The sequence below is a fragment of the Mauremys mutica genome, chromosome 1, assembly GCF_020497125.1.
Source record: "Mauremys mutica isolate MM-2020 ecotype Southern chromosome 1, ASM2049712v1, whole genome shotgun sequence".
Taxonomy (NCBI): domain Eukaryota; kingdom Metazoa; phylum Chordata; order Testudines; family Geoemydidae; genus Mauremys; species Mauremys mutica.
In genome coordinates, this window is record NC_059072.1 from 144,996,044 (window position 1) to 145,020,399 (window position 24,356).

The 24,356-nt window shown below is 42.9% G+C and overlaps 1 protein-coding gene across 1 annotated transcript in view; it reads left to right on the plus strand.

Moving 5' to 3' along the window:
* Positions 1–1,064: 1,064 nt before the first annotated feature.
* LOC123361735 (C-type lectin domain family 12 member B-like) overlaps positions 1,065–24,356 on the plus strand; it is a 28,995-nt gene continuing 5,703 nt past the window's right edge. The window contains exons 1-6 of the mRNA XM_045001856.1: positions 1,065–1,155; positions 11,218–11,316; positions 11,926–12,069; positions 14,979–15,133; positions 17,201–17,316; positions 17,601–17,714. Of these exons, the coding sequence (XP_044857791.1) occupies positions 1,065–1,155; positions 11,218–11,316; positions 11,926–12,069; positions 14,979–15,133; positions 17,201–17,316; positions 17,601–17,714 (719 nt within the window). The remainder of the gene's footprint in view (positions 1,156–11,217; positions 11,317–11,925; positions 12,070–14,978; positions 15,134–17,200; positions 17,317–17,600; positions 17,715–24,356) is intronic.

Sequence of the window (24,356 nt, forward strand, 5' to 3'; positions counted from 1 at the left end):
CTCAGCCCCACAGTCCTCACCCTGCACTCCCTCCTATCCCCAAACTCCCTCCCCCTTCCCACACACCCCTTCCCAACTCCAAACTCCATCCCAAAGCCTGCACCCTTCACCTCCTCCTGCACACCCACCCCCTGCCCCAGCCCAGAGCCTGCACCCAGCACCCTTCCTGCACCCTAATCCCCAGCCCAGGATCTGCACCCCAGACCTCCCCCGCCGAGCCCCCTCCCAGAGCCTTAGGCAGGTGGGGGCGGAGTTGGGGGGGGCGGAGTTGGGGGCGGGTTCTGGGCCCCACCAAAATTTTTACAAACTTGCCACCCATGCTTCCAACCCTAATCTTCTATAAGGCTATGATTCTATGATTTTATGCCAGAGAAAAAAGTAGTGGTTGGCCTCAATCTCTGCAGCACTCCTTGCTCTTTCTGACTTGAGGTGATGGAAACTAGATGCCAGATGCTCAGATGGTGCAAATTGGACATCAGTGATCAATGATTTATAACAGCCAAGGATCTGGGCTCAAGTATCTGGTCTTCTGCATGTCACTCAGAGCTCTAACTCCTGGGTATTGTACCCAGTGTCTGGGTCCCAAACCCACTGCTGGGCAGTACAGAGTGCTAATCTCTGCCACATGTAGCTGGTAACAAGAGAACATGACTATGATGCTGTGAAAATCCTGTATTCACTCCTGCATGTGAATCCTGAACCTGCAGTTCTCCAAAAACAAGTTGCCTCTTTAAAAACCAAACCACAGAATTTACACAGACAGGGCTGTTTTCTTCATCCGTTGCAAAGAGAAATAAGTGGAGGGCAGATAGGCAAGAAGGGAGACAGAGGAAGAAAGAGAGAGGGACAATTTCTCGGTCAAAAGGGAACATTTTTCTTTCGTAACATCCTGTTATAGGAAGTTCTGGGCTGCTCTGTTCTGATATCCGGGTTGCCTCATTTGTATTGCATTAAAAAGGAGCCCTCTCTAAAACAGCAGATCTTTTCCATCACTCAATAGCTGCAGAACCTCAAACATGCTCTAATTTTTTGTCTTGAAATATAAGCTTCACTCTTCACCAGCTATGACAGAAGAAATAACATATGCGGATCTGGAATTTAATAAATCTTATGCACTGGAAAATATCCCAAAACCTGCCGCTCCTGAGGAAAAAGGTACAATTTCTATGGGGCTTTTTAGTTGTGCTTAAAGTAGCTGGGTAGGGAAGTGCTCTCAACCTAATATTAGGCAGAATGGGCCAAATTCACTCCTTTAACTCCATCCTTCTCAGTAGAGTCACACCAGTGGTGAATTTGTCCTGTTTTATTGATATTAGTGGAGAAACATGCACAGTGTTGTTCAAAGCATGGAGGGAGATATCCCTCCCTGTATCATTTTATTATATAGGGAACCAATCCTGTGAACACTAATGGCTGAAAGTAGTATTTTTTACCATGAGTAATCCTATTGACTTTCACAAGACTACCCATGGGAATGAGCAGTGTGAAAGGTAGTAAGTGTTTGAGAATCAGGCTCTAGAGCAGAGTCTGACAATCTCGAGGACATATTGTGCCATCAGTTCATAATGAATTCAGTGGGGATTTCTGTAGAATCATCCATGGGATGATGTGGCCCTAGGTTAGGATTTTACAGTTGCCAAACTCTGGTCCATGGGGAAACGAGAATCTTTGTTCTCTTTCATGTCTGACCGGCTTCAGGTTGCTTCTTTCTCATGGGAGGTTGTAACATTTGGTGACAAATGATAACTTGCTTTCACGGTATGGCGCATTTGTGGCATCTCCATGTGAGAGGGGAAACACCGCCAGAGAAGGGGGAAACACTTTACATTGTCATAGGTCACTTTAAAAAAAATACACCAGAGCACATTAGTAAGTGTAAGAAAAACATTCCTCAAAAAACAAACCTGATTCATGGATCCTTTCCTTAAACAACGAATGAGAGATTATTTAAATAAAACACTCTCAAACCTGACATTTTGTTTGCTCTGGCTCCCTGACCAATTCAGACCACAAACCTGCATCCTGTCCTCTGCAGCACGATTTGCATTCAGCTAAGTGAATCAAACTGCAAATGATTTTTCCTCTTTTTGCTTAAATTTCTGAGGGCACCAGTTGTGATGCCTTTAGTCTTCAACTTGGGGCTGTACCTCCTTAGGGAAGATGTTAGTTTATTCTGTCTTTACATACAGGCTAGTCTTCTGGTATAAATTAGAGCAGTCTGAAGGCTGCTCCAACTTGTGTCTGCAGCTAGTGACCATAAATGGTCATTACAGTAGTTGGGGACCTCCAGAGTTCAGGGAAGCCCTAGCTGTGCCTTCTTTTCCAGAGCCACTGCTTTACACCAGCCATAGGGAGGGGAGTTGACAGCAGAGCTACTGCACTGGTATGATCCTCCTGGGCTAGCTATGCCACTGTATCCCAAAGGTGCAGCGCATAGGGGGTCACAGCTAGGGTGACCAGATGTCCCGACTTTATCCAGATTGTCCCAATTATTAGGGGTTTTGTCTTAGATAGAACTTTATTACACCCCCCATTTCCCCTCCCCTTGTCCTGATTTTTCACACTTGCTATCTGGTCACCCTAGTCACAACACAGTGAAGGATCTGGGCCATCTAAGTATTGTAAAATGCCCAGAGCCTAGGCTGGAGAGAGAAAGAGAAAGAAAGAAATTCTGTTTCTGATACTGACCAATGTCAAGAGCTTTAAAGGAAGATTTAATACTCTGCCCCCAGGAGGATGTTGTAAGCCGGAACACAGATCTTTCAGTGCTCTCTGGACACACCCCAATTGCAGCCAGCTTCTTTACGGCATCTTTTGAGAAAGGCTTTGCAACTGGGGTGACCAGGTGTCCCAGTTTTATAGGGTCAGTCCTGATTTTTGGGTCTTTTTCTTATATAGGCTCCTATTATTCCCCCTCCCCCGATTTTTCACACTTGCTGTCTGGCTACCCTATTTGCAACTCTGTGGGTCTGTTCCCTCATTGCCAACCCAGTCTCCTCTGAGATTTAAAGTGAACCTCCTTCTCTTCAGCATGCCAAGAAAAGCAGTCCAACACCTAACATAACCACTTCCAGGAACTTGACTGTGTTGTGTCTTTCCAGCAGTCTAATTGCATTGAATTCAGTGGGGTTAATCCTGATTAACACCAGTGCATGTTGGAGGAGAAGCAGAGCCATAGGTATCTTTAATATAAGCAATGTTTATTTTGCCTTGGGTAGAGAGTAAAAACAAAAATTGCAAAGTAAATATAAGGGGCCAGATCCTCAGCTGTGCCAAAGCTCCATTCAGTGCAGCTGCGGGGAGAAGATAAAAGGGAGTTTAAGCCACATTTGCTGTTTGCTAATCCTGAGGCCAACTGGGTGGAACTAGGCCTTATAAGTAGACTGAGGGAGCTCACTTTGTGGAAGAGCCTGCAGAGAAGGTATGTCTGTCCAGCAGTGAAAAGTTCTGGGGTAAGTTTTAACAACTATGGTACAATGGTGGAAGAATAATATAGGAGCAGATTAGGCTTCTTCATGGAAAGCCCTGAGTGAAGGCAAACAAGGGAACTACAGAGAAGTTGAGAGGAGCAGAAGGGCAATTAGTTTAAGGATCTGTTTGAGGTTGTTTGTGCTACTCTGGAAGACAATGAACTCTTATGTGACCTGGCCAGAGGGCTGAGCTACAGAAGACCCAGACAGAGGATTAAAGAGAAGACATTGGCTGGGACTGGCCATTGCAGCCAAAGAAGCAATCACCAGAGGTGGTATGATAGCCAAAGTCCTCTGTGATGCTGCAACTAGATAACAGGTGTGCCCTAGAGATGAAGACACACACTTAGAGACTGCCTCATCCTTCAGCATAATTTAGAGCAGCCTCAGGCCTGCTCTAAATTATGCCTGGTTACAACAGTGCCCAAGGGGCTCCTTCACAAGTGGTGATCACTGGAGTGCAGGGGCACTCTTGCCATGTCCCCTTCCTCCGTCATGTCCTAGACACCTGCTTTATGTTATGGCTAGGTGGTATGGAGTTGGCTACTCTAGCTAGGGATTTCCCTACTATGGGGATTCCCATGTAGATGGTTAAGTAGACTTTCTTCCTGTTTTGCATTGCCAGAGCAGCACCAAGCAGGCAGACCAGGATGACAGGGACCTGGCTCAATAAGGAGACTAGAAATATAGCTAGATTAAAAACACATGTGCAGTTAATTACATGGGATATTGGCTAAGATGAAAGCTGTTACATTTCAGAAAGCCCTTTTGTTTCTTTCCACTACAGCATGTTGTCTTTTTTTCACAGGGCCAGGTTCTCTTTCAGAACATGTGGGTCATGGGCCTGTCTACATTACAAAAACAGCCATGTAGGGAGGCCCATTTACAAGACTGGTTAAAACAACGTTCTATTTTGAAGTGAAGATGGGAACTAACCTGGATTTAACAGGGTCTTCAGCCTTGTTAATATGAACTGGGCACACAGTTACTGTCCCATACAGACTCCAAATTGGAACTGGATTGTAATTGGGGAGTTAACTCACTTGTAGCTAGAACTGGTCAAAACCTGGTGTCTCTATGCTGACTTAATTGGATCATTCCAATTTACTCCAACTGAGGATCTGATTCAAGTGTATATTCAATCAAAGAGCTCATAAAATTGAGTTGTAACATCTTGGTTCTCTTCAAAAGGGTTTGAGGGTTTGACATCTTATTCCATTTGTGATGTCTGTGTAAACATACATTTCTGGGAGCTGGAGATGCAAGTTAAAATCTTTATCATTGGATTTTTCTTTATTTCCTAGCTGTTATCAAATAGCATAATTAGTGGAACATTACATTAAACTCATTAAAGCAGATTAAAAGAATACAACTCATATAAGACAGCAAAATAGCAACCTTCCTGAACCTAGCTGGTGATCATGCCCTGAAGCATGAGGATCAATGGTCCTTGTAACTTTATCCTAGCTAGTGTCACAGCAGATGAGATTCTTTTTTCATATACATTTCTAATCCTTTGTTCTGTTTAGGGAATTCTGCTCTAACGTTCTACTCTTTACATCCTTTCTATTGAAACCCAGCTTTGAAAATATTTTGCCAATACAAAGATTGTCATTTAAGAAGAACAAAAACCACTTAAGGGGGTCTAGATGGTGTCTGGAGAGAGAGGGGGGGATGATGCATCATAGAAAGGGGAAGCAACTTTCTTCACCAGCAAGGGCAGCTGCTGTGGCCTGTGAAGGATTTATCCTGGTTGGGGCAGGTAAAGTTCCTAGCATTCATCTCTACCTAGGGCTCCATAAGAGCTTTGCAGATAGATTGCAGTGGGGATCCCACCTACTCTGGGATCTGTGCTGACCATCTGTAGCCCCTGCAGTGGAAGAGTCTCTGTTGGAACCTTGTGTAGCTGCAGCTCTTTCCAAGCAGACCACTCAGTATCAGAAGCAGGCTCAGTGTCTTTGTTTCTCACATACCCACAAGAATTCCTAGAGCAGATTTTTTAGAAAAACACCCAATCTTGATTTAAAAGTTGTCAGTGATGGAGAATTCACCACAACCCTAGGTAAATTGTTCCTATGGTTCATTATGCTAACATTAAAAATGTATGTCTTATTCCTAGTCTGAGTTTGTCTAAGAGTGGTAGCCGTATTAGTCTGTATCAGCAAAAACAATGAGGAGTCTTTGTAGCACCTTAGAGACTAACAAATTTATTTGGGGAGAAAAAGATTCCTCGCTGTTTTTTGCTGAATCTGTCTAGTTTATCTTCCAACCATTGGATCATGTTATTCCTTTCTCTGCTAGATTGAAGAGCCCATTATTAAATATTTGTTCCACATAAGATAGTTACAGCCTGAAATCAAGTCCTTATTAACCTCCTCTTTGTTAAGCTAAATAGATTAAGCAGGTTTTCTGGTCCTTTAATCATTCTCCTGACTTTTCTCTGACCTGTGGGCACTAGAACTAGACACAGTATTCCAGCAGCAGTCTCACCAGCACCAAATATAGATGTAAAAGAACCTCCCTACTCCTACTCGAGATTCCACTGTTTATGGCCCCAGGGTTGCATTAGCTCTTTTGGCCACAGAATCATACTGGTAGGTTGTGTTCAGCTGATCATCAACCAACACTCTCAAACCTCTTTCAGAGTCGCTGTTTCCCAGGACAGAGTCCCTCATCATCAAAGTATGGTCTGCATTCTTTGTTCCAGATGATATATTTAGCCATATTAAAATACATTGCTTGCTTGTACCCAGTTTACTAAGTATCTAGATCACTCTGAATCAGTGACCTGCCCTCTTCATTATTTACCACTCCCCAAATTTTTGTATCATCTGCAAACTTCATCAGTGATTTTGTTTTCTTCCAGGTCATCAATAAAAATGCTATATAGTTACATTTTGAGACCTATTTGTTAGCCAGTTGTTAATCACGTTAATGTGTGTCATGTTAATTTTATATCATTCTAGTTTTTTAACAAAATGCAGTGTGACACCAAGTCAAATGCCTTACACAAGGCAAAGTACATTATATCAATCCTATTATTTTTATCACTGAACTTGTAATCTCAAAAAAAAATTAAGTTTGATAAAATCTATTTTCCATAAACCCATGCTGATTTGCATTAATTATGTTAATATACTTTAGTTCATTATTGACCAAGTCCCATATGAGATACTCCATTATCTTGCCAAGAATTGATGGCAGGCTGATAAGTTTATAATTTTCTGGGTTTATTCTTTTTTTAAAAGTTGTCATAGCATTAGCTTGCTTCCACTTTTCTGAAAGTTCCTCATTACTCCAAGACTTAATAAAAATTAACATTAATGGTCCAACAAGCTCCTCAGCCAGCCTTTTTAAAATTCTTGAATGCAAGTTATCTGGACCTGCTGATTTTTAAAATGTTCTAACTTTAGTAGCTTGTTTAACATTCTCCAGAGATACCAGTGGAATGGAAAGAGTGCTATCACCACCATATGATGAGACTGCATCATCTGTTTTCTTCCCCGAACACAAATTTATTGAACACTTCGGCCTTTTCTGCATTTTTATTGATAATTCTATCATTTCCATCTAGCAATGGACCTATACCATTGTCAGGATTCATTTTGTTCATAATATATTTTAAAAATTCCTTCTCACAGTCCTTAACTCTGCTTCCATAGATTTCTACATGTGTCCCATGGCTTCATAGACGATTAGGGTTGGAAGAGACGTCATGAGGTCATCTAGTGCAATCCCCTGCTCAAAGCAGGATCAACACCAAATAAATCATCCCAGCCAGGGCTTTGTCAAGCCAGGCCTTAAAAACCTCTAAGGATGGAGATTCCACCTCTCCCTAGGTAACCCATTCCAGTGCTTCACCACCCTCCTAATGAAATCATTTTTCCTAATATCAAACCTACACCTCCCACACTGCTACTTGAGACCTTTGCTCATTGTTCTGTCATCTGCCACAACTGAGAACAGCCTAGCTCCATCCTCTTTGGAATCCCCCTTCAGGTAATTGAAGGCTGCTATCAAATACCCCTTCATTCTTCTCTCCTGCAGAGTAAATAAGCCCAGTTCCCTCAGCCTCTCCTCAAAAGTCATGTGTCCCAGCCCTCTAATCATGTTTATTGTCCTCTGCTAGACTCGCTCCAATTTGTCCACATCCCTTCTGTAGCAGGGGGAACAAAACTGGACGCAGTACTCCAGGTGTGGCCTCACCAGTGCCGAATAGAGGGAATAATCACTTCTCTCGATCTGCTAGCAATGCTCCTACAATATGCCGGTAGCCTTCTTGGCAACGAGGGCACACTGCTGACTCATATTCAGCTTCTCGTCCACTGTAATCCCCAGATCCTTTTCCGCAGAACTGCTGCTTCACCAGTCGGTCCCCACCTATAGCAGTGCATGCAGGGGTGACAGTAACTTACAGGACTTACCGGTACTGCTGGAGTCCTGAGGGGAGGCGTGGCCTCATCTGGAATAGGCATGGCCTCATCTGGAAGAGGCGAGGTCTCTCAAGATTTAAAGGCCCTGGGTAACCAGCTGTGGCTGGGAGACCCAGAGCCCTTAAATCAACCAGGGGCTCCCAGCTGCAGAGGTGGTTGGGAGCCCCCCAGGGAACAGGGGCAAATTAAAGGGCCCGGGGCTCTGGCCGCCAGGGGGAACCCCGAGCTTTGCGGGGCTGGGGCAGGCATTTAAAGGGCCCAGAGCTCCTGCCACTGAGGGGAGCCCCGAGCCCTTTAAATCCTGGCCCCAGCCCTGCTGCCGGAGCCGCGGCCGAGATTTAAAGGGCTCTGGGCTGCCCGTGGCCGTGGAGAGCTCTGAGCCCTTTAAATCCCAGCCGTGGAAGTCGAAGCGGTCCGGTACGGCGTACTGGCTCTTGCCGGTACGCTGTACCGGCTTACTTTCACCTTTGAGTGCATGAGATTCTTCCATCGTAAGTGCAGGACTCAGCACTTTTCCTTGTTGAATCTCATCAGTTTTCTTTTGGCCCAATCTTCCAATTGGTCTAGCTCACTCTGGGCCCTATCCCCCTCTCCAGGGTATCTACTTCTCTCCCCAGTTTAGTGTCATCTGCAAACTTGCTGAGAGTGCAATCCATCCCATCATCCAGATTATTAATAAAGATGTTGAACAAAACCAGCCCCAGGACTGACCCCTGGGGCACTCCGCTTGATATTGGCTACCAACTAGACATTGAGCTATTGATCACTACCCATTGAGCCCGATGGTCTAGCCAGCTTTCTATTTCTATTTCATTATCAATTTTCTGGAATTCCTAACTTCTGATTGTGACATATCCAATGTAGAATCCAGATTAATGAGTAGCTGTGTCACTCCTGCCCTCTAACCTGGGATGCCCTTTACAATGCTTTGCTGCTGTAGCTATGTCTGCGGGTGTGCTTCAGCCAGCTAGCCACATCTTAATTATATTGAAGAGTGACCCCAGCACAACCCCAGGCCTAGATTTTTTCCGTCCCCCAGAAATATATGTTCTGTACTGCCCAGCCCTGTCCTAGACAATACAAATTCATATAAAGTCCATTTTATTTTGAAAATATATGCACAAATTTTATCCACATTGGAGTTTCCCAGACATCTCGATTCTAATGCACTGGGTTAGATAAAAGAATAAAACAAATTTATTAGCTACAAAGTGACTATATGTAATGAGGTATAAAAGTCAGAAACAGTTATAAGAAAAATAGAGAGAAAACACTAGTGTCTAACTTAAATGTTAAATTCAAAGCAAAGTTTCTGTCACCACTTGCTCCCAAAAGTCTTACTGGACAAACTTCTTAGGTCAGGGCCCTTTCTTCTGTGGAATGGCTGCTTCCATTGTTCCTTCTTATTCAGTGAATGACAGAAAGAAGTGAAGGAGAATGGGTGCCTTGGGGTGTCTGCCCTTTCATTTTATAATCCTGTCCCCCATTTTGAGAAGAATTTCCAGCTGGGAGCAAGGCAACAGGCCTTGTGGAAGGGAACTCAATGCTATGTCTTTGTTAAAATGTAGATTATTAGCCCCTGCCCCCTTTCCTGGCAAAGAATGGCCACTTAGCAGGCAATGGTCCGTTAGCCTTGTTTACAACTGGCTGTGGTGTCAGCTTGTCCTTTGTCTCTAAGGAACAGACTTCCCTGGAAAAGATACTTTCCTCAGACTTCCCTGGAAAAGATACTTTTAGTCATGATCTCATCTTATGTTTATAACTTCACTTTGCCATGATATTGATCAAAAGAGTTTTTAAATTTCTGACATTACCCCCAGTTGGAGAGGTTATTTCCTGCATATGATTACATGCATACAAATTAGGTATCATTTCTGTATCTGAAGTTAGAAATATTGATGTAATTTTAACTGTTTTCAACTGGGGGAATGTCCACCCCACAATATGCAAACAGCCTGGATGGGCCATTAGAAAGGACAATAGGACTTTGAAGATACTAATTTCCCTCCTTTCTTTGAAGTCTCCTGGGATGCTGCTTTGACACTTCAGGGTCATGTGATCATGTCACTTGCTAAAGGATTCCATCTGGAAATGATGGAACTTTTCCACGGGAAGGAGATGGGGGTCAGCCTGGGAAACAAAGGATTCCTGCCATATGCAAATCCTATTTAAGGCTGGAGAGTGAGTTAATCTGGCTCTTTTCCACTGCCTCCCCACCCAAGAAGGAAGACTACTGAAAACATCTGAAGAAACAAAGGAACTAAGCTGGGGGAGGTAGAGGCTGAGCCCAGGCAAGACAGGTCAGCCGGTGGAGGGTATACCTGGAGAGTTAAGCTACAAGCAGTGCAGTTTACCTTCAAGAAACTCTACAACCTGCATAAAACAACACTTAGTGTGAGAAATTACTATTTATAGTCAATTTCTTTAATGTATTAAGCCTAGTTTGCATGTTTTGTTTTATTTGCTAAGTAATCTGTTTTGTTCTGTTTGCTATCCCTTATAGTCACTTAAAATTTACCTTTTGTGGTTAACAAACTTGTTTTTATTTATTCTAAAACACAGTTTATGCAATTCATAATGGGAGGGGCAAATTTCATTTCTACATTGAGGGAGGGGAGAATTTCATGAGCTTATGCTGTATAGATCTCTCTACAGCACAAGACAATATAATTTTGGGTTTAAACTCCAGAGGATGTGTGAACCACAGTGCTGGTATATTCTCTGAGCCGAGTCTTCCCACACAGAACTGATTACAGACTCTGTGTGATTCTACACCTGGGTGTGTCCCTGTGTGTGTGCGCACGCACGAGAACCAGGACAGGGTGAGGCAGCCCAGGTTAATGGAATGGGTGGGCTCAGTGGGGCCCCAACACATCAGGTGGCACCCTGGAAGGGTGGTACAATCTGTCAGTTTCACAAGGCATATTTAGTATAAACCTTATTACAATACTGTGTAGGGTGTGAACACAGCGATACATTATTTCACAATGATTTATATTCATTACTATCAGCTTCCCCTGTATTCCATTTTTTGTGTGCATCCGTCCATGCGTGCGTCTGTGCGTCCATCCCCAGAATGGCATTTTAACCAGCACAGCCTTCTCTGTCAGAGTGACATTTGTGGGCATCTAGTTAAGTGTTAAAAGATTCCCAATTTTCATTCACATTTTTCAAGTTAAATTCTTCCTCCCACCTGATTTGGCTCATAATTGTTTTCAGCTTTGTGAAATTGGCTCTGTTAAAGCACTAAGCGTGTGTGAATATATTTATTTATTTATTTTACTGGTCTGGACTTCATTCTGCTGTTCCTCCAGGGGTCCCCTCTTCATCCTCCACATGGCGTCTGGCTGCCTTGACTTTCCTCATACTGTGCTTGGCATTGCTACTAGGGATGTTAGCCCTTGGGATTGTGTGTAAGTATCAATATTTATTAACTAATTTGGTGCTTGTAAAAGATACCAGATTGATATCCATCTTTTCTAGTCTGAAGTTGATGATTTAACTGTTGCAAAGATACAGCATGGGCAGTGATAATGCACATTTTCCAGACACACACTCATGAATTAATGGATGGTTACCTTGGCTCTGCTCCAGAGTAGTATTAATGCTACAAGTGACAATCACTGTAGCCCATTCACTCCTTGGCCTCTCTGCTTAAATTGCCAAAGAGAAGCCGTCTTGTGCCAGTTATGGTGGTGGTTTTTGTGATGTGGAAACATGTCCCATTAGGAACTGGAGTGACATCCACTAACTCATTTTATACTGTACACTTCTCAGGAGGGATGTCTTTTGGTTAATATTGATCTGCATTGGATACACATTGGTGACAAAAAGGTTAAAGGCTCTATTTTTAATAGAAAAAAATTACACTATATCTGTGATGTCACTTTTAATTATTACTACATGAAATAAGGCACAACATTTAAACCAGATGAATGGAATCGCTAAAATTAAGAGGACAAAGACAGGAATAACTTTGATTTGTAAATGATCAGAATGGAAAATGCTTTTGTGAATTTCAGTTTTTCAGGTTTCCAGTGACTTCCAGAAACAAATTGGGAACCTCACGAGGAACCAGGAAACTCTGCAAACAAATTTTTCAAAAAGACTGCAAGACATGAAAAATCGTTTGTGTCTTAAAGGAGATGAAAATAATGAGAATAATGGTAAATAGGATTGTTATGCAAACAATCTCCTGTCCTTTATTCCAGAATAGATAAGGTTGGGCAATGGTTGTACAATTCCCCCATCCGATTCTCACAACATCCCTATTCATTAACTCTGCCCTTGCATTGAAAGGAACACAACTAAGTGTGTGCAGTTAGTGGGGAGGTGAGATACAAGAGAATTCCTCCTTCATGATCCAGTCAATCTTTTTCTTCTGTGTTGAAATTGCTAAGAAACCAGATAATTGATGCCAGTTATTGTGATGCTTTTGCGATGTAGACAGCTGCCTTGTAATAACTGGATTTTTGCTAACCAACTGATTTCACATGGGCCATAGAACATCATCAGATGGTAACTGTTCACTTGAGATGTTGCTTAGTGGTCTGCAGAACAGTGTGGAGGATTAAGGTTCAATTTTCATTCAGTCTCTCTGGGACTGGGAGAGGATAGTGAATTGCAAAAGAAGCAGCATGTTCAGTCAGTGGGGAAGCAAGAGTACTTCATGTTATTCAGCATTGAACTAGGCAATGTTTTTAGTGAATAGTAAATGTCCAAAGTGGTGAGCAAAATTATTTGAGAACTTTGGATAGGATTCCACGAAATAAAAAATTAGGAAAAAATTCAACTAAATCAAAATGGTTCATTTGAACCATTTCAAAATTTAGTTATTAAATATACTTTAATTTTGAAATTTTGTTTCATTTGACCCACGTGAATTTGTTTCAGTGAGAGAGTTCTATACTGATTTGAAAATTACTGAACTTTTTTGTAGACTTTTTTTTTTTGGCTTCAGATGCTGAGCAAGGCCCCCCCCACACACACACAATTATTTACTTAGCTCTTTTCAGTGGTGCCCTCCTTAATCAATTAAGGAGCAATATTGATGGCTCCTATAGTGAATTCACTATGGAACCTCCAGGGTGGAACTGGGGAGTTTGGTTTCAAGCCAGTAAAAAAATAAGCAGGGGTGAAAAGATCAGATTGTGATGCCTAGAACCCTGGAGAAGTGGGGTAAATGTCCTATTTATGAACTTCAGATACTGGCTCTATTGCCCAATGGAGGTTAGTAGTCTAAGATATGGGAAGCCAAAGCCAAGGGCTCATTGGGCCAACATGGTGAAGGGACATCAGCTTTCATGCCAGCAGTACACAAGGGAGTGATGTAGCCTGCACCATGTCTGACCACACTGGAGGTAGGGTTCCAATGGAGGGTGCGTGAGACTCAAATTGATAACTTTCAGAACTGTAATCCCACACAACTCAGCAACCGCAGCTCCCACATGGGAAGAAGGACTGAAAATAATGTTATAAATAGATCCTTAAGCACAATGGTTCTCCAGTGGAAAGCATGGAAATGCTTTGGCTTTGAAAAGGACAATTGAGTTCCATTTTCACCAGGTCTGCTTTTGATCATGTTAGGAGAGCAGTATAGTTGTCCCACTTTCACATGCCCCTAGTAATGTGCCACCTCTCTGAAACGGGGCTCTAACACATGTGGGCAGGAATGGGTTTTTCTAGTCCAGCATCATTTGTGGGAGAAAGATGTTTGACAAAGGAGAGGCTATTTTCATAAGAAGAATTTTTGTGAAACTGCTTGTTCATGAAACAGGAGTAAGTGTAGTTTTCCAGAATTATGCAGAAGGAATAGCTGGGCGTGTGCTTGGGGAAAGGCAGGTCTGTTTGTAGAGGTAGAGAGTTTGGAAAGGGGATTATGGAAGGCTGGGATCCCTCCTGGGGCAGTGTAAAGATTGCAGTGTGATGTCTGTATTGTAAAGTCGTTGCTCTCGTGGTGAGGTGACTCTCTGGGTTGAGGAGTAGAGGGTATTCACTGTTAGGTGCTCTGACTCTTCATTTCCTTGCTTTTGCAGTTTTGCTTTAGATATGTTATGTAGTGATCATCCTTATCTGATAGCATAGGACGGGATTCTCTTTACACTGCTAGGGCAGCCATTTACACTCTCTTTAAGGCCCATTACACTTCCATAGGGGTAAAAGGGGTCTTACATAAAGGACACTCGGACCAATAGTGATTTTATCTATTGAGATGTGAACAGGCTTGTTCCTGGCAGTTCATAACCTTGTCAATCCCCATTCTGTAGCCATTGCAGGTCATGTGTCTGACGAAGTGGGTATTCACTCACAAAAGCTTATGCTCCAAAACATCTGTTAGTCTTTAAGGTGCCACAGGACTCATTGTTGCTTATTGCAGGATTGTTCACTAAAATATATTGTTGCTGACTGAAAGCAGATTTCAGGGCCTGGTCGGTCAGTTTCCCATTGGATGAGAAATCAATGACCAAGAGTCTGCATATTTCCTTAGTGCAATTGCTTGGTTCACACTATATACACCCAGAACAGAGGTGGTCACAACAGCATGCAGGCAATCCATGCTTTCAGGAATCTGAGCCCACACACTAATCACAGGTTCCCAGGAGGTAGCCCTGCCCCAAGAATGGACTTTAATTTCAGAGATTAAGAAAAAGAGCAAACTCTCTGGCTGCTTGTAACAGCTGTCAGAAAGAACCTCCCTCAAAATCCCAACTGTGTAGTATTCCTTCAGACTGTACCCTGCTCATATGCTGAGGGGAAAATAACTTGTAAGACTATGTGTAGCAGATGTGTTGGTGACTCCTGATAATAACGCTCTCTACTGCAGGGTTTTTAATTTCTCAGCAATGAAAAATCCACCACTTCTCAATGGAGATCATGACATACATTAATAGAATTGAGACTTGGCAGCTCATTTCACACAAGCTGGTGAGAGACTCCAGTTTGGCTCATGGACGATTAGTGTCACATCCATTACAACTCTGCAACATCTATGCCCACTCAAACCCATGGCTTCAGATCCTGTATTTTCTGCTGAAATGCTTAAGATGAAAATAGAGATAATTTCTTTCTTTTGTAGGACCCAGTTGTACACTCTGCCCTGCAAACTGGCAATGGATGAGAGGCGACACCTGTTTCTACATTTCAGTGCAGAAGAAGTCATGGGTAGAGAGCCAGAAATTCTGTTCCTTACAGAATTCCACCCTTCTCATACTAAAAGACCAGGATAAGCTGGTATGGTCCCTATCCCAGCCTGTTTTATTTTATCTCTATGTAATTTTTCAGAAGCCCCTAAAAGATTAATTACATGTTGATTACTATGGGTCCATTGCCTCATTATCCCCAGAGTGTCTATTCTTTGCTTCTGGCAGTAAGTTCTAATGGTTATTTATCCAGTGACTAACAGATGAACTGCCAGAAGCAAAGAATAGACACACATCTCTCAGATCCTGCTGTGGTTATGAACAATGGGTTTTCCACCAGGGGATACCACCTTCTGGGTGCTTAAATGAGCAGGGTCGATCAGTGCTATGGGGATAACATTTTTTCTGCCCTTCTGGGTGCTAGCAGGATTCAAGGGAAGGATTTTCACACTTCCATAGAGCTGGATTCACCATGGTTCTGAAATTTGTGCCTTCATTTACACTGGGATAAAATGGCCATCAAATGACAGCATTCTGATCTGGTAGGTGTTACACCCACTATACCCTGGTGTAAATAACAACACAAGGTGCAGAAAAATAGGGAACCAGACCCTTATCTCCTATTGCAAGGAATATGTTGTGAGGACTGGATAAGGTTGGGTTGCTAAAAAGGGTAAGTTACCCATTTTGTTACTTTTCTTCTGACTCCACATTAACTGTAATTTGTTTTGTTACCAAGATCTCACTTTCCTTCCTTGTACAACATTACACAGAAAATGCCTTTTCAACATCTATTAAATGCATACACAACCACCAAGTACATCTTCATTATACAAAAAGTCCCTTATTCCCTCTGTCTCTACTTGCACAGAGACTTTCTAACGGAAAACTCTTCCTTAAAAATCTCTCAAATAACATCCATTGAATGTCTGGGGGCAGATAGGGGAGAGAGCAAAGTCTTTTTTAGGTGAGAACTCTCAGATCTTCAGTTCTGTCATTAAATTCTGATCCTGCATTTGCTTAAGAGAAAACAAGACACACACACACTAAGAGGGAAAGAGAAAAGAGTAGGAAATGATAGGGGAGAGAGCTTCTGTCTCTGCTTCACTGGTTAGGTATTGGAAGATCACTGGCACCGCTATGGCCCATAACCCTGCTAGACAGTCTTGGACCTCAGCTGCAATTCCCTGGCTCAGAGAAATATCTGACTGGGTCGTCATTTTTAAGGGAGCAAAATGTCCTTGTTGGCTAAACCAGGCTCTTCAGGAGACATAAGGAAGAACAGAGAATAAGACTGGGATGGAAATTGCATATGAAGAAAGGAAACAGCATGAACATTTGAAGCATCTCTCAGGAATTGCTCAGGATGCAGTCATGGAGATAGACAGACATCTCATCTGGCCCAATCAAATCATATTTTGAAATCAGTGTAAAGGCCTAATGGGATAGTAAAGCTCTACATTCAAATATCTTTGCCTATCTGCTTTCACTTAGGGTATGTCTACACTTACCGTGCGGGTCGACACGGTGAGTTCGACTTCTCGGAGTTTGAACTATCGTGTCTAATCTAGACGCGATAGTTCGAACTCCCCGCACGCTCCGGTCGACTCCGGAACTCCACCACTGCAAACGGCAGTGGCAGAGTCGACCTTGGAGCCGCGGACTTTGATCCTGCGGCATCTGGACGGGTAAGTAGTTCGAACTAGGGTACTTCGAGTTCAGCTACGCTATTCACGTAGCTGAACTTGCGTACCCTAGTTCGACCCCCACCCTTAGTGTAGACCTGCCCTTAGTTAGATGCCTGAAGGTTCAGAGAGACACCTAGATGGATTTTAAAAGTACCTAGACACCTAACTGCCATTGATTTTAGTGGGAGCTAGGAACTTTAAAAACCTACTGGGTGCTTATCTGCATCTTTAGACACCTAAATACCTTTCCCTGGTGCTAGAGAGGTGATTCTTACATCTGTCCTGCAACAGTTCATTGGTCTGAGACACTTGAACAGTCCTGTAATGCAGATCAGGAAGGGTGGATGCTATGCCACTGGCCAGAATTTCTCCTGTCACTGATTCACATTAGTTATTTTTTAACATGCACAAATTATGAAAGATAAAAAACTTGAGTTCTTTTTGGAAATAATGTTGTGATTTCCTCACAGAACCATGTACCTGCAAGAGACAAAACACAATATTACTGGATTGGTTTACATAAATCCAGAAATAACAGCTGGTATTGGGAGGATGGCTCAGCTCTTTCACCAGTGAAAGAAAATTGGTGAGTTTTAAATATTTAGGTCCAAATTGCAGCCTGTCCTGCTAATTCCTGTTCTGTGTGGGTGAGGAGGGAGTGGACAAGAAGCAGTGGCAAGCTGGGCCTGGCTCCTCTATACATTGCCTGGTACAGCTCAGCTGACTTGGAGGGGAAAGCAATCTGAACCAGTTGTAGGGCAGGTGCAGATTACTTACCTCATGGAAACTGGTGAATACACAGCACCCCAAATACATGCACAGAGTGCCCATCTCAAGACATAATAAAATAAATGATGCTTTATTTTCTAGGATTTACTTGTATCCATCCTATAATTGTGGCTACCTATATGGAGAGAAAATTAATAACTACTACAGCACAGAGGAGCACTTCTGGATCTGTGAGAAAGCAGCTGTCAAACTAAGGTACAGCGACATCACCAAACGGAAATTGGCTCTATCAGTATGTGATAACATATCCTTGTACATTATTTTTTGTTTTTCAGACTTCTCAAAATGGGGTTCCAATGAGCATTTCATTAGACACTAACCGAGAACTTCCTGTTTCTTTTCTCTCTGGGCTTCAGTTATGAAAATCAAGACACTATAATTGGAAAGAGTCTTAAAAAGTAATTTGTAAAAATAAGCTATTATCAGCATCCAAGTACTACTGCTGCTAACTATTTATAATGGACAAGCCTAGCAGTCCGGTTCTGAAATGTGTAACAGATGCCAAATTGAATCTAGGAACTTCAGGCACATCAGTGAACCAGAGAAACTCGACATAAAGACCTGTCAGGTCACATCTTGTGACTAGAAGACAGGGCATGATGCTCCTGAACACTAGATTCTCTAGGGCCTGGATGCACAAACGGCGTTAGGTATGGCTCAGTGTCACAGCACCTAACTCTTTGGAGCCCAGAAAACCATTGCAATTCCCAAAGTCTGAGAGAGGTGCCTAGGTTCTTATTCAAAGTATGGGGAGAGACGGGCACCTTAGAATGGGACTCACAAAAGCCAGCACCCTAGGCAGAGAACTGCCTAAGCTAGCTCATGGGAGATGCTGAGGAAAGATGCTGAGGAAAGATCCTTCTCACAGAAACAGGCACCTAAGTCCAGGTTGCAGGGAGGTACCCAACCCTGCTACTCATCCTTTGCTAGAAACCCTCTTTGGTGTTAGGCACCTATGCCATGTTTGCAAGGAGCCCAGGGAGGGGCCTGGCTTCCCTTGTATCTTTCAGCCCAGTGGTTAGGGTACTCAAAGGGATGAGGGAGATACCCAGTTCAAGTCCTCCCCCACTAAGTGGGAGAAGGAGTTTTAATAAGGATTTCTCATATCCAGGGCCACCCAGAGGGGGGAGGGGGGAGGGAAGTGGGGCTATTTGCTCCAGGCCCTGAGTCCCACAGTGGCCCCCACAAGAATATAGTATTCTATAGTATTGCAACTTTTTTTATGGAAGGGGGCTCCCCAAAATTGCTTTGCCCCAGGCCCCCTGAATCCTCTGGGCAGCCCTGCTCACATCTCAGGTGAGTGGAGGTCAGGACCCCTCCTCCAGAGTCCAATGGTTGCTTCCTTTGTCTCTTCTAGTGCAGAGAATGTGATGAGCAGGGAGAGTGTTTGTTCCTCCTTTTTATAGTTTCAGTCTCGCCTCTTGAACACCATTTTCAGCTGAGACCCAGGAGTCAAAGACTCTATGTCAAAGGATATTCCCTGCTGCTTTTTCACCTGTTTGAATTTCCTTTGTTTCCCTTTCCAGTTTGACTCTGTTTACTGTTTAAATGCAAATTAAGGCAAGCACACATTCCTTCCTTTGTTTACAGTCCATAGCCAGCTTCCCCACTTGCCTGTGGGGAAAGCAGCAGTAGTAGCCATCAGGGGTGGCTCTAGGATTTGGGGCACCCCAAGCACGGCGGCACGCTGCAGGGGGTGCTCTGGCGGTCGCAGATCCCGCGGCTCCGGTGGACCTCCCGCAGACATGCCTGCGGAGGGTCCGCTGGTCCCGCGGCTCCAGTGGACCTCCCACAGACATGCCTGCGGGAGGTCCACCGGAGCCGCCTGCCGTCCTCCCGCTGGACGCCGCACCAAGCGCGCGCTTGGCGCGCTGGGGTCTGGAGCCGGCCCTGGTAGCCATTCCTGCCTGTCTTTAGGCTACCTCCTCTCCAGTCAGTGCTTCTAAATTGTGATGCCAACTTTTCCCAACCTAGCACTAAAAATTTCCCAAATTTGGTGAAAAATTCCCAGATAAAGTTTTTTACAATGCTGCTATATCCTGGGAAATTTCCCAAAATCTGGGAATTTGAGAGTAAAATGCTTTGAATGAAAATTCCCAGTTTCCCAAGTTGAAACATTTTACTCACAAATTCCCAGATTTTGGGAAATTTCCCAGGATATAGAAGCACTGTTTCTAGTGTTTTTGCTACTGTCAATTTATAAAACCTCACCACACCTGCTGGTGTGGCTTCCCCTTCAATTAGCCCTTCAGCTATAGCTCTACTCAGTTAATTGACACTCTGTTAACTACCTGTCTTCCAATTAGGTCCCAATTAATAAATATTGATGGATATTGGAATGAAAGGGTGCTGAATTAGCTCCTTTTTTAGCACATCATGTTACAGGATTTGTCAGGGGGCCTGTGCATCTCTGTGGAGCCTCACACTGTGATTTAGGAGCCTCAACTAGGGACTTACATACCTAATTCATTTTGTGCATCCAAGCTCAGAATTTTATCTATTCCTGCTCTAAATATTGCCACTCAGGTATGAAGTTTTCTCCATTTCTCTGGAGGAAACTATTTCCAGAATCTCACAAATTTCACTTTTATCAAATATTTCCTGAGCTTCAACCTGAAAGTTTCTCCTTTCCTCAATTTTATCACGTTTCAATTATACCCCTAGACATTTATCGAAATTTATTGAACTGAAAATTATTAAATATTTGTGGATGTGTTCTACATTTTAAAATATATTGATTTAAATTACAATACAGAATACAAAGTGTACACTGCTCACTTTATATTATTTTTATTGCAAATACTTGGACTGTAAAATGATAAATAGGGTTTTTTCAGTTCACCTCATACAAGTACTATAGTACAATCTTTTTATTGTGAAAATGCAAATTACAGACATAGTTTTTTTTTGTTACATAACTGCACTCAAAAACAAAACAACGCAAAATGTTAGAGCCTACAAGTCCACTCAGTCCTACTTCTTGTTCATCCAATCCTAAGACAAACAAGTTTGTTTACATTTACAGGAGATACAGATGCCCACTTCTCACTTTCTGGTGACATTGTAAATAAGAACAGACATTTGCATGAGACTTTTATAGCCAGCATCACAAGGTATTTACGTGCCACATATGCTAAACATTCGTATGCCCCTTCATGCTTCGGCCACCATTCCAGAAGACATACTTCCATGCCGATGATGCTCATTTTAAAAAAATAATGTGATAATTAAATTTGTGACTGAACTCCTTGGGGGAAGTTTGTATGTCTCCAGCTCTATTTTACTTTCATTCTGCCATATATTTCATGCTATAGTAGTCTTAGATGACTCAACACATGTTCTTTTTAAGAACACTTTCACTGCAAATTTCACAAAACGCAAAGAAGGTACCAATGTGAGATTTCTAAAGATAGCCACAGCACTCGACCCAAGGTTTAAGAATCTGAAGTGCCTTCCAAAATCTTAGAAGGACGAGGTGTGGAGCATGCTTTCAGAAGTCTTAAATGAGCAACACTCCAATGCAGAAACTACAGATCTGGAACCACCAAAGAAGAAAATCAACCTTCTGCTGGTGGCATCTGACTCAGATTATGAAAATGAACATGTGTCAGTCTGCACTGCTTTGGACTGTTATCAAGGAGAACCTGCTATCAGCATGGACACGTCCTCCAGGATGGTAGATGAAGCATGGAGGGACATATGAATCTTCAGCGCATCTGGCATGTAAATATCTTGTGACACCGGCTGCAACAGTGCCATGCAAACACCTGTTCTCACCTTTTAGGTGACATTGTGAATAAGAAGCAGGAAGCATTATCTCCTGCAAATGTAAACAAACTTGCTTATTTGAGTGACTGGCTGAATAATCATAGAAACATAGAATTCAAGATCAGAAGGGACCATTATGATCATCTAGTCTGACCTCCTGCAAGATGCAGGCCACATAAGCCGATCCACCCACTCCTGAAATAATTCTCTCCCTTGACTCTGCTGTTGAATGCTCCAAATCATGATTTAAAGACTTCTAGTAGCAGATAATCCACAAGCAAGCGACCCCTGCCCCATGCTTCGGAGGAAGGCGAAAAACCTCCAGGGCCACTGCCAATCTACCCTGGAGGAAAATTCCTTCCCGACCCCAAATATGGCGATCAGCTGAACCCCGAGCATGCGGGAAAGACTCTCCAGCAAGACACTCAGGAAAAAGACTTTCAATATCCCAACATTGACCCTCGGTACTAATTACCAGTGGTGGCACGTTATTGACCTATTGACTAAATCACGTTATCCTATCAAACCATTCCCTCCATAAACTTATCAAGCTTAATCTTAAAGCCAGAGAGGTCCTTCACCCCCACTGTTTCCCACGGTAGGCTGTTCCAGAATTGCACTCCTCTGATGGTTAGAAACCTTCGTCTAATTTCAAGCCTAAATTTCCTGACTGACAATTTATATCCGTTTGTCCTCGTGTCCACATTAGCACTGAGCTGAAATAATTCCTCTCCTTCCCTGGTATTTATCCCTCTGATATATTTAAAGAGTGCAATCATATCTCCTCTTATCCTTCTTTTGGTTAAGGAAAACAAACCGAGCTCCTCAAGTCTCCTTTCATACGACAGGCTTTCCATTCCTCGGATCATTCTAGTGGCCCTTCTTTGTACCCGTTCCAGTTTGAATTCATCCTTCTTAAACATGGGAGACCAAAACTGCACACAATACTCCAAATGAGGTCTCACCAACGCCTTATATAACGGGACCAGCACCTCCTTATCTCTACTAGAAATACCTCACCTAATGCATCCCAAGACCGCATTAGCTTTTTTAGCGGCCACATCACATTGCCTACTCATAGTCATTCTACGATCAACCAGGACTCCTAGGTCCTTCTCCTCCTCCGTTACTTCCAACTGGTGCGTCCCCAGCTTATAAGTAAAATTCTTGTTAGTCATCCCTAAATGCATAACCTTACACTTTTCACTATTGTATTTCATCTTGTTACTAATACTCCAGTTTACAAGGTCAGCCAAATCTCCCTGAAGGATATCCCGATCCTTTTCCGAATTGGCAATACCTCCCAACTTTGTGTCATCCGCAAACTTTATCAGCCCACTCCTACTTTTGGTTCTGAGGTCAGCGATAAATAGATTGAATAAAATCGGACCCAAAACCGAACCTTGAGGAACTCCACTGGTAACCCCCCTCCAACCCGACAGATCACCCTTCAATACGACCCTCTGCAGTCTCCCCTTTAACCAGCTCCTTATCCACCTCTGGATTTTCATTTCAATCCCCATCTTTTCCAATTTAACCAGTAATTCCTCATGCGGTACCGTATCAAATGCCTTACTGAAGTCAAGATATATTAGATCCACCGCATTTCCCTTGTCTAAAAAATCTGTTACTTTCTCAAAGAAGGAGATCAGGTTGGTTTGCCACGATCTACCTTTCGTAAAACCATGCTGTAATTTGTCCCAGTTGCCATCGGCCTCAAGGTCCGTAACCACTCTCTCCTTTAAAATTTTTTCCATGACTTTGCATACTACGGATGTTAAACTAACAGGCCTGTAGTTACCCGGGTCACTTTTTTTCCCCTTCTTGAATATAGGAACTATATTAGCTAATCTCCAGTCAAACGGTACAACCCCCGAGTTTAGAGATTTATTAAAAATCATCGCTAACGGGCTTGCAATTTCACTCGCCAATTCTCTTAATATTCTAGGATGAAGATTATCCGGGTCCCCCGATTTACTTCCGTTAAGCTGTTCAAGTTTGGCTTCCACCTCAGATACCATAATGTCTACCCCCATATCTTCATTCCCATCAGTCCCTCTATCACTATTCCTTAGCCCTTCATTAGCCTCATTAAAGATCGAGGCAAAATATTCGTTCAGATATTGTGCCATGCCAAGATTATCCCTAATCTCCACTCCGTCTAAAGTTTTAAGCGGTCCCACTTCTTCCTTCTTGGTTTTCTTCCTATTTATATGGCTAAAAACCCTTTTGCTATTGGTTTTAATCCCCTTCACTATGTCCATCTCCACCCGGCTCTTTGCCTTTCTCACTGCTTCCCTACACCCTCTGACCTCAATAAGGTAGGTTTCTTTGCTGATCCCTCCCATTTTCCACTCCTTGTATGCTTTCTGTTTTTTTCTTAATCACTCCTCTAAGATGCTTGCTCATCCAGCTCGGTCTAAAACTGCTACCTACAAACCGTTTTCCCTTTCTCGGGATACATGCCTCTGACAGCTCCTGCAACTTCAACCTGAAATAACCCCAGGCGTCTTCCGCCTTTAGATCCCTAAATATGTTAGTCCAATCCACTTCCCTACATAGTTGCCTCAATTTAGTAAAGTTAGCCCTTTTGAAATCGTAAACCTTAGTCTCAGATGCAATTTTGTTTATCCTTCCATTTATTTTGAAACGAATTAGCTCATGATCACTCGAGCCAAGGTTGTCCCCTACAACTATTTCCTCAACAAGGTCCTCGTTACTTACCAAAATCAGATCTAAAATGGCATCCCCCCTCGTCGGTTCAGCAACTACTTGATGAAGGAATTCATCAGCTATCACGTCTAGGAAAAGCTGAGCCCTATTATTATTACTAGCATTTGTTTCCCAATCTATATCCGGGAAGTTAAAATCTCCCATGATCATACAGTTCCTATTAGTATTTACCTCCTTAAAAACATTAAAGAGCTCTCTATCCATATCCAGGCTAGATCCTGGCGGTCTATAGCACACCCCAATCACTATCCCAGGGGACGCTCTAGTAGATTTCTTCCCCAATGTGACCATTGCCCAAACAGACTCCGTATTATCCATTGCATTGCTAGTTATTTC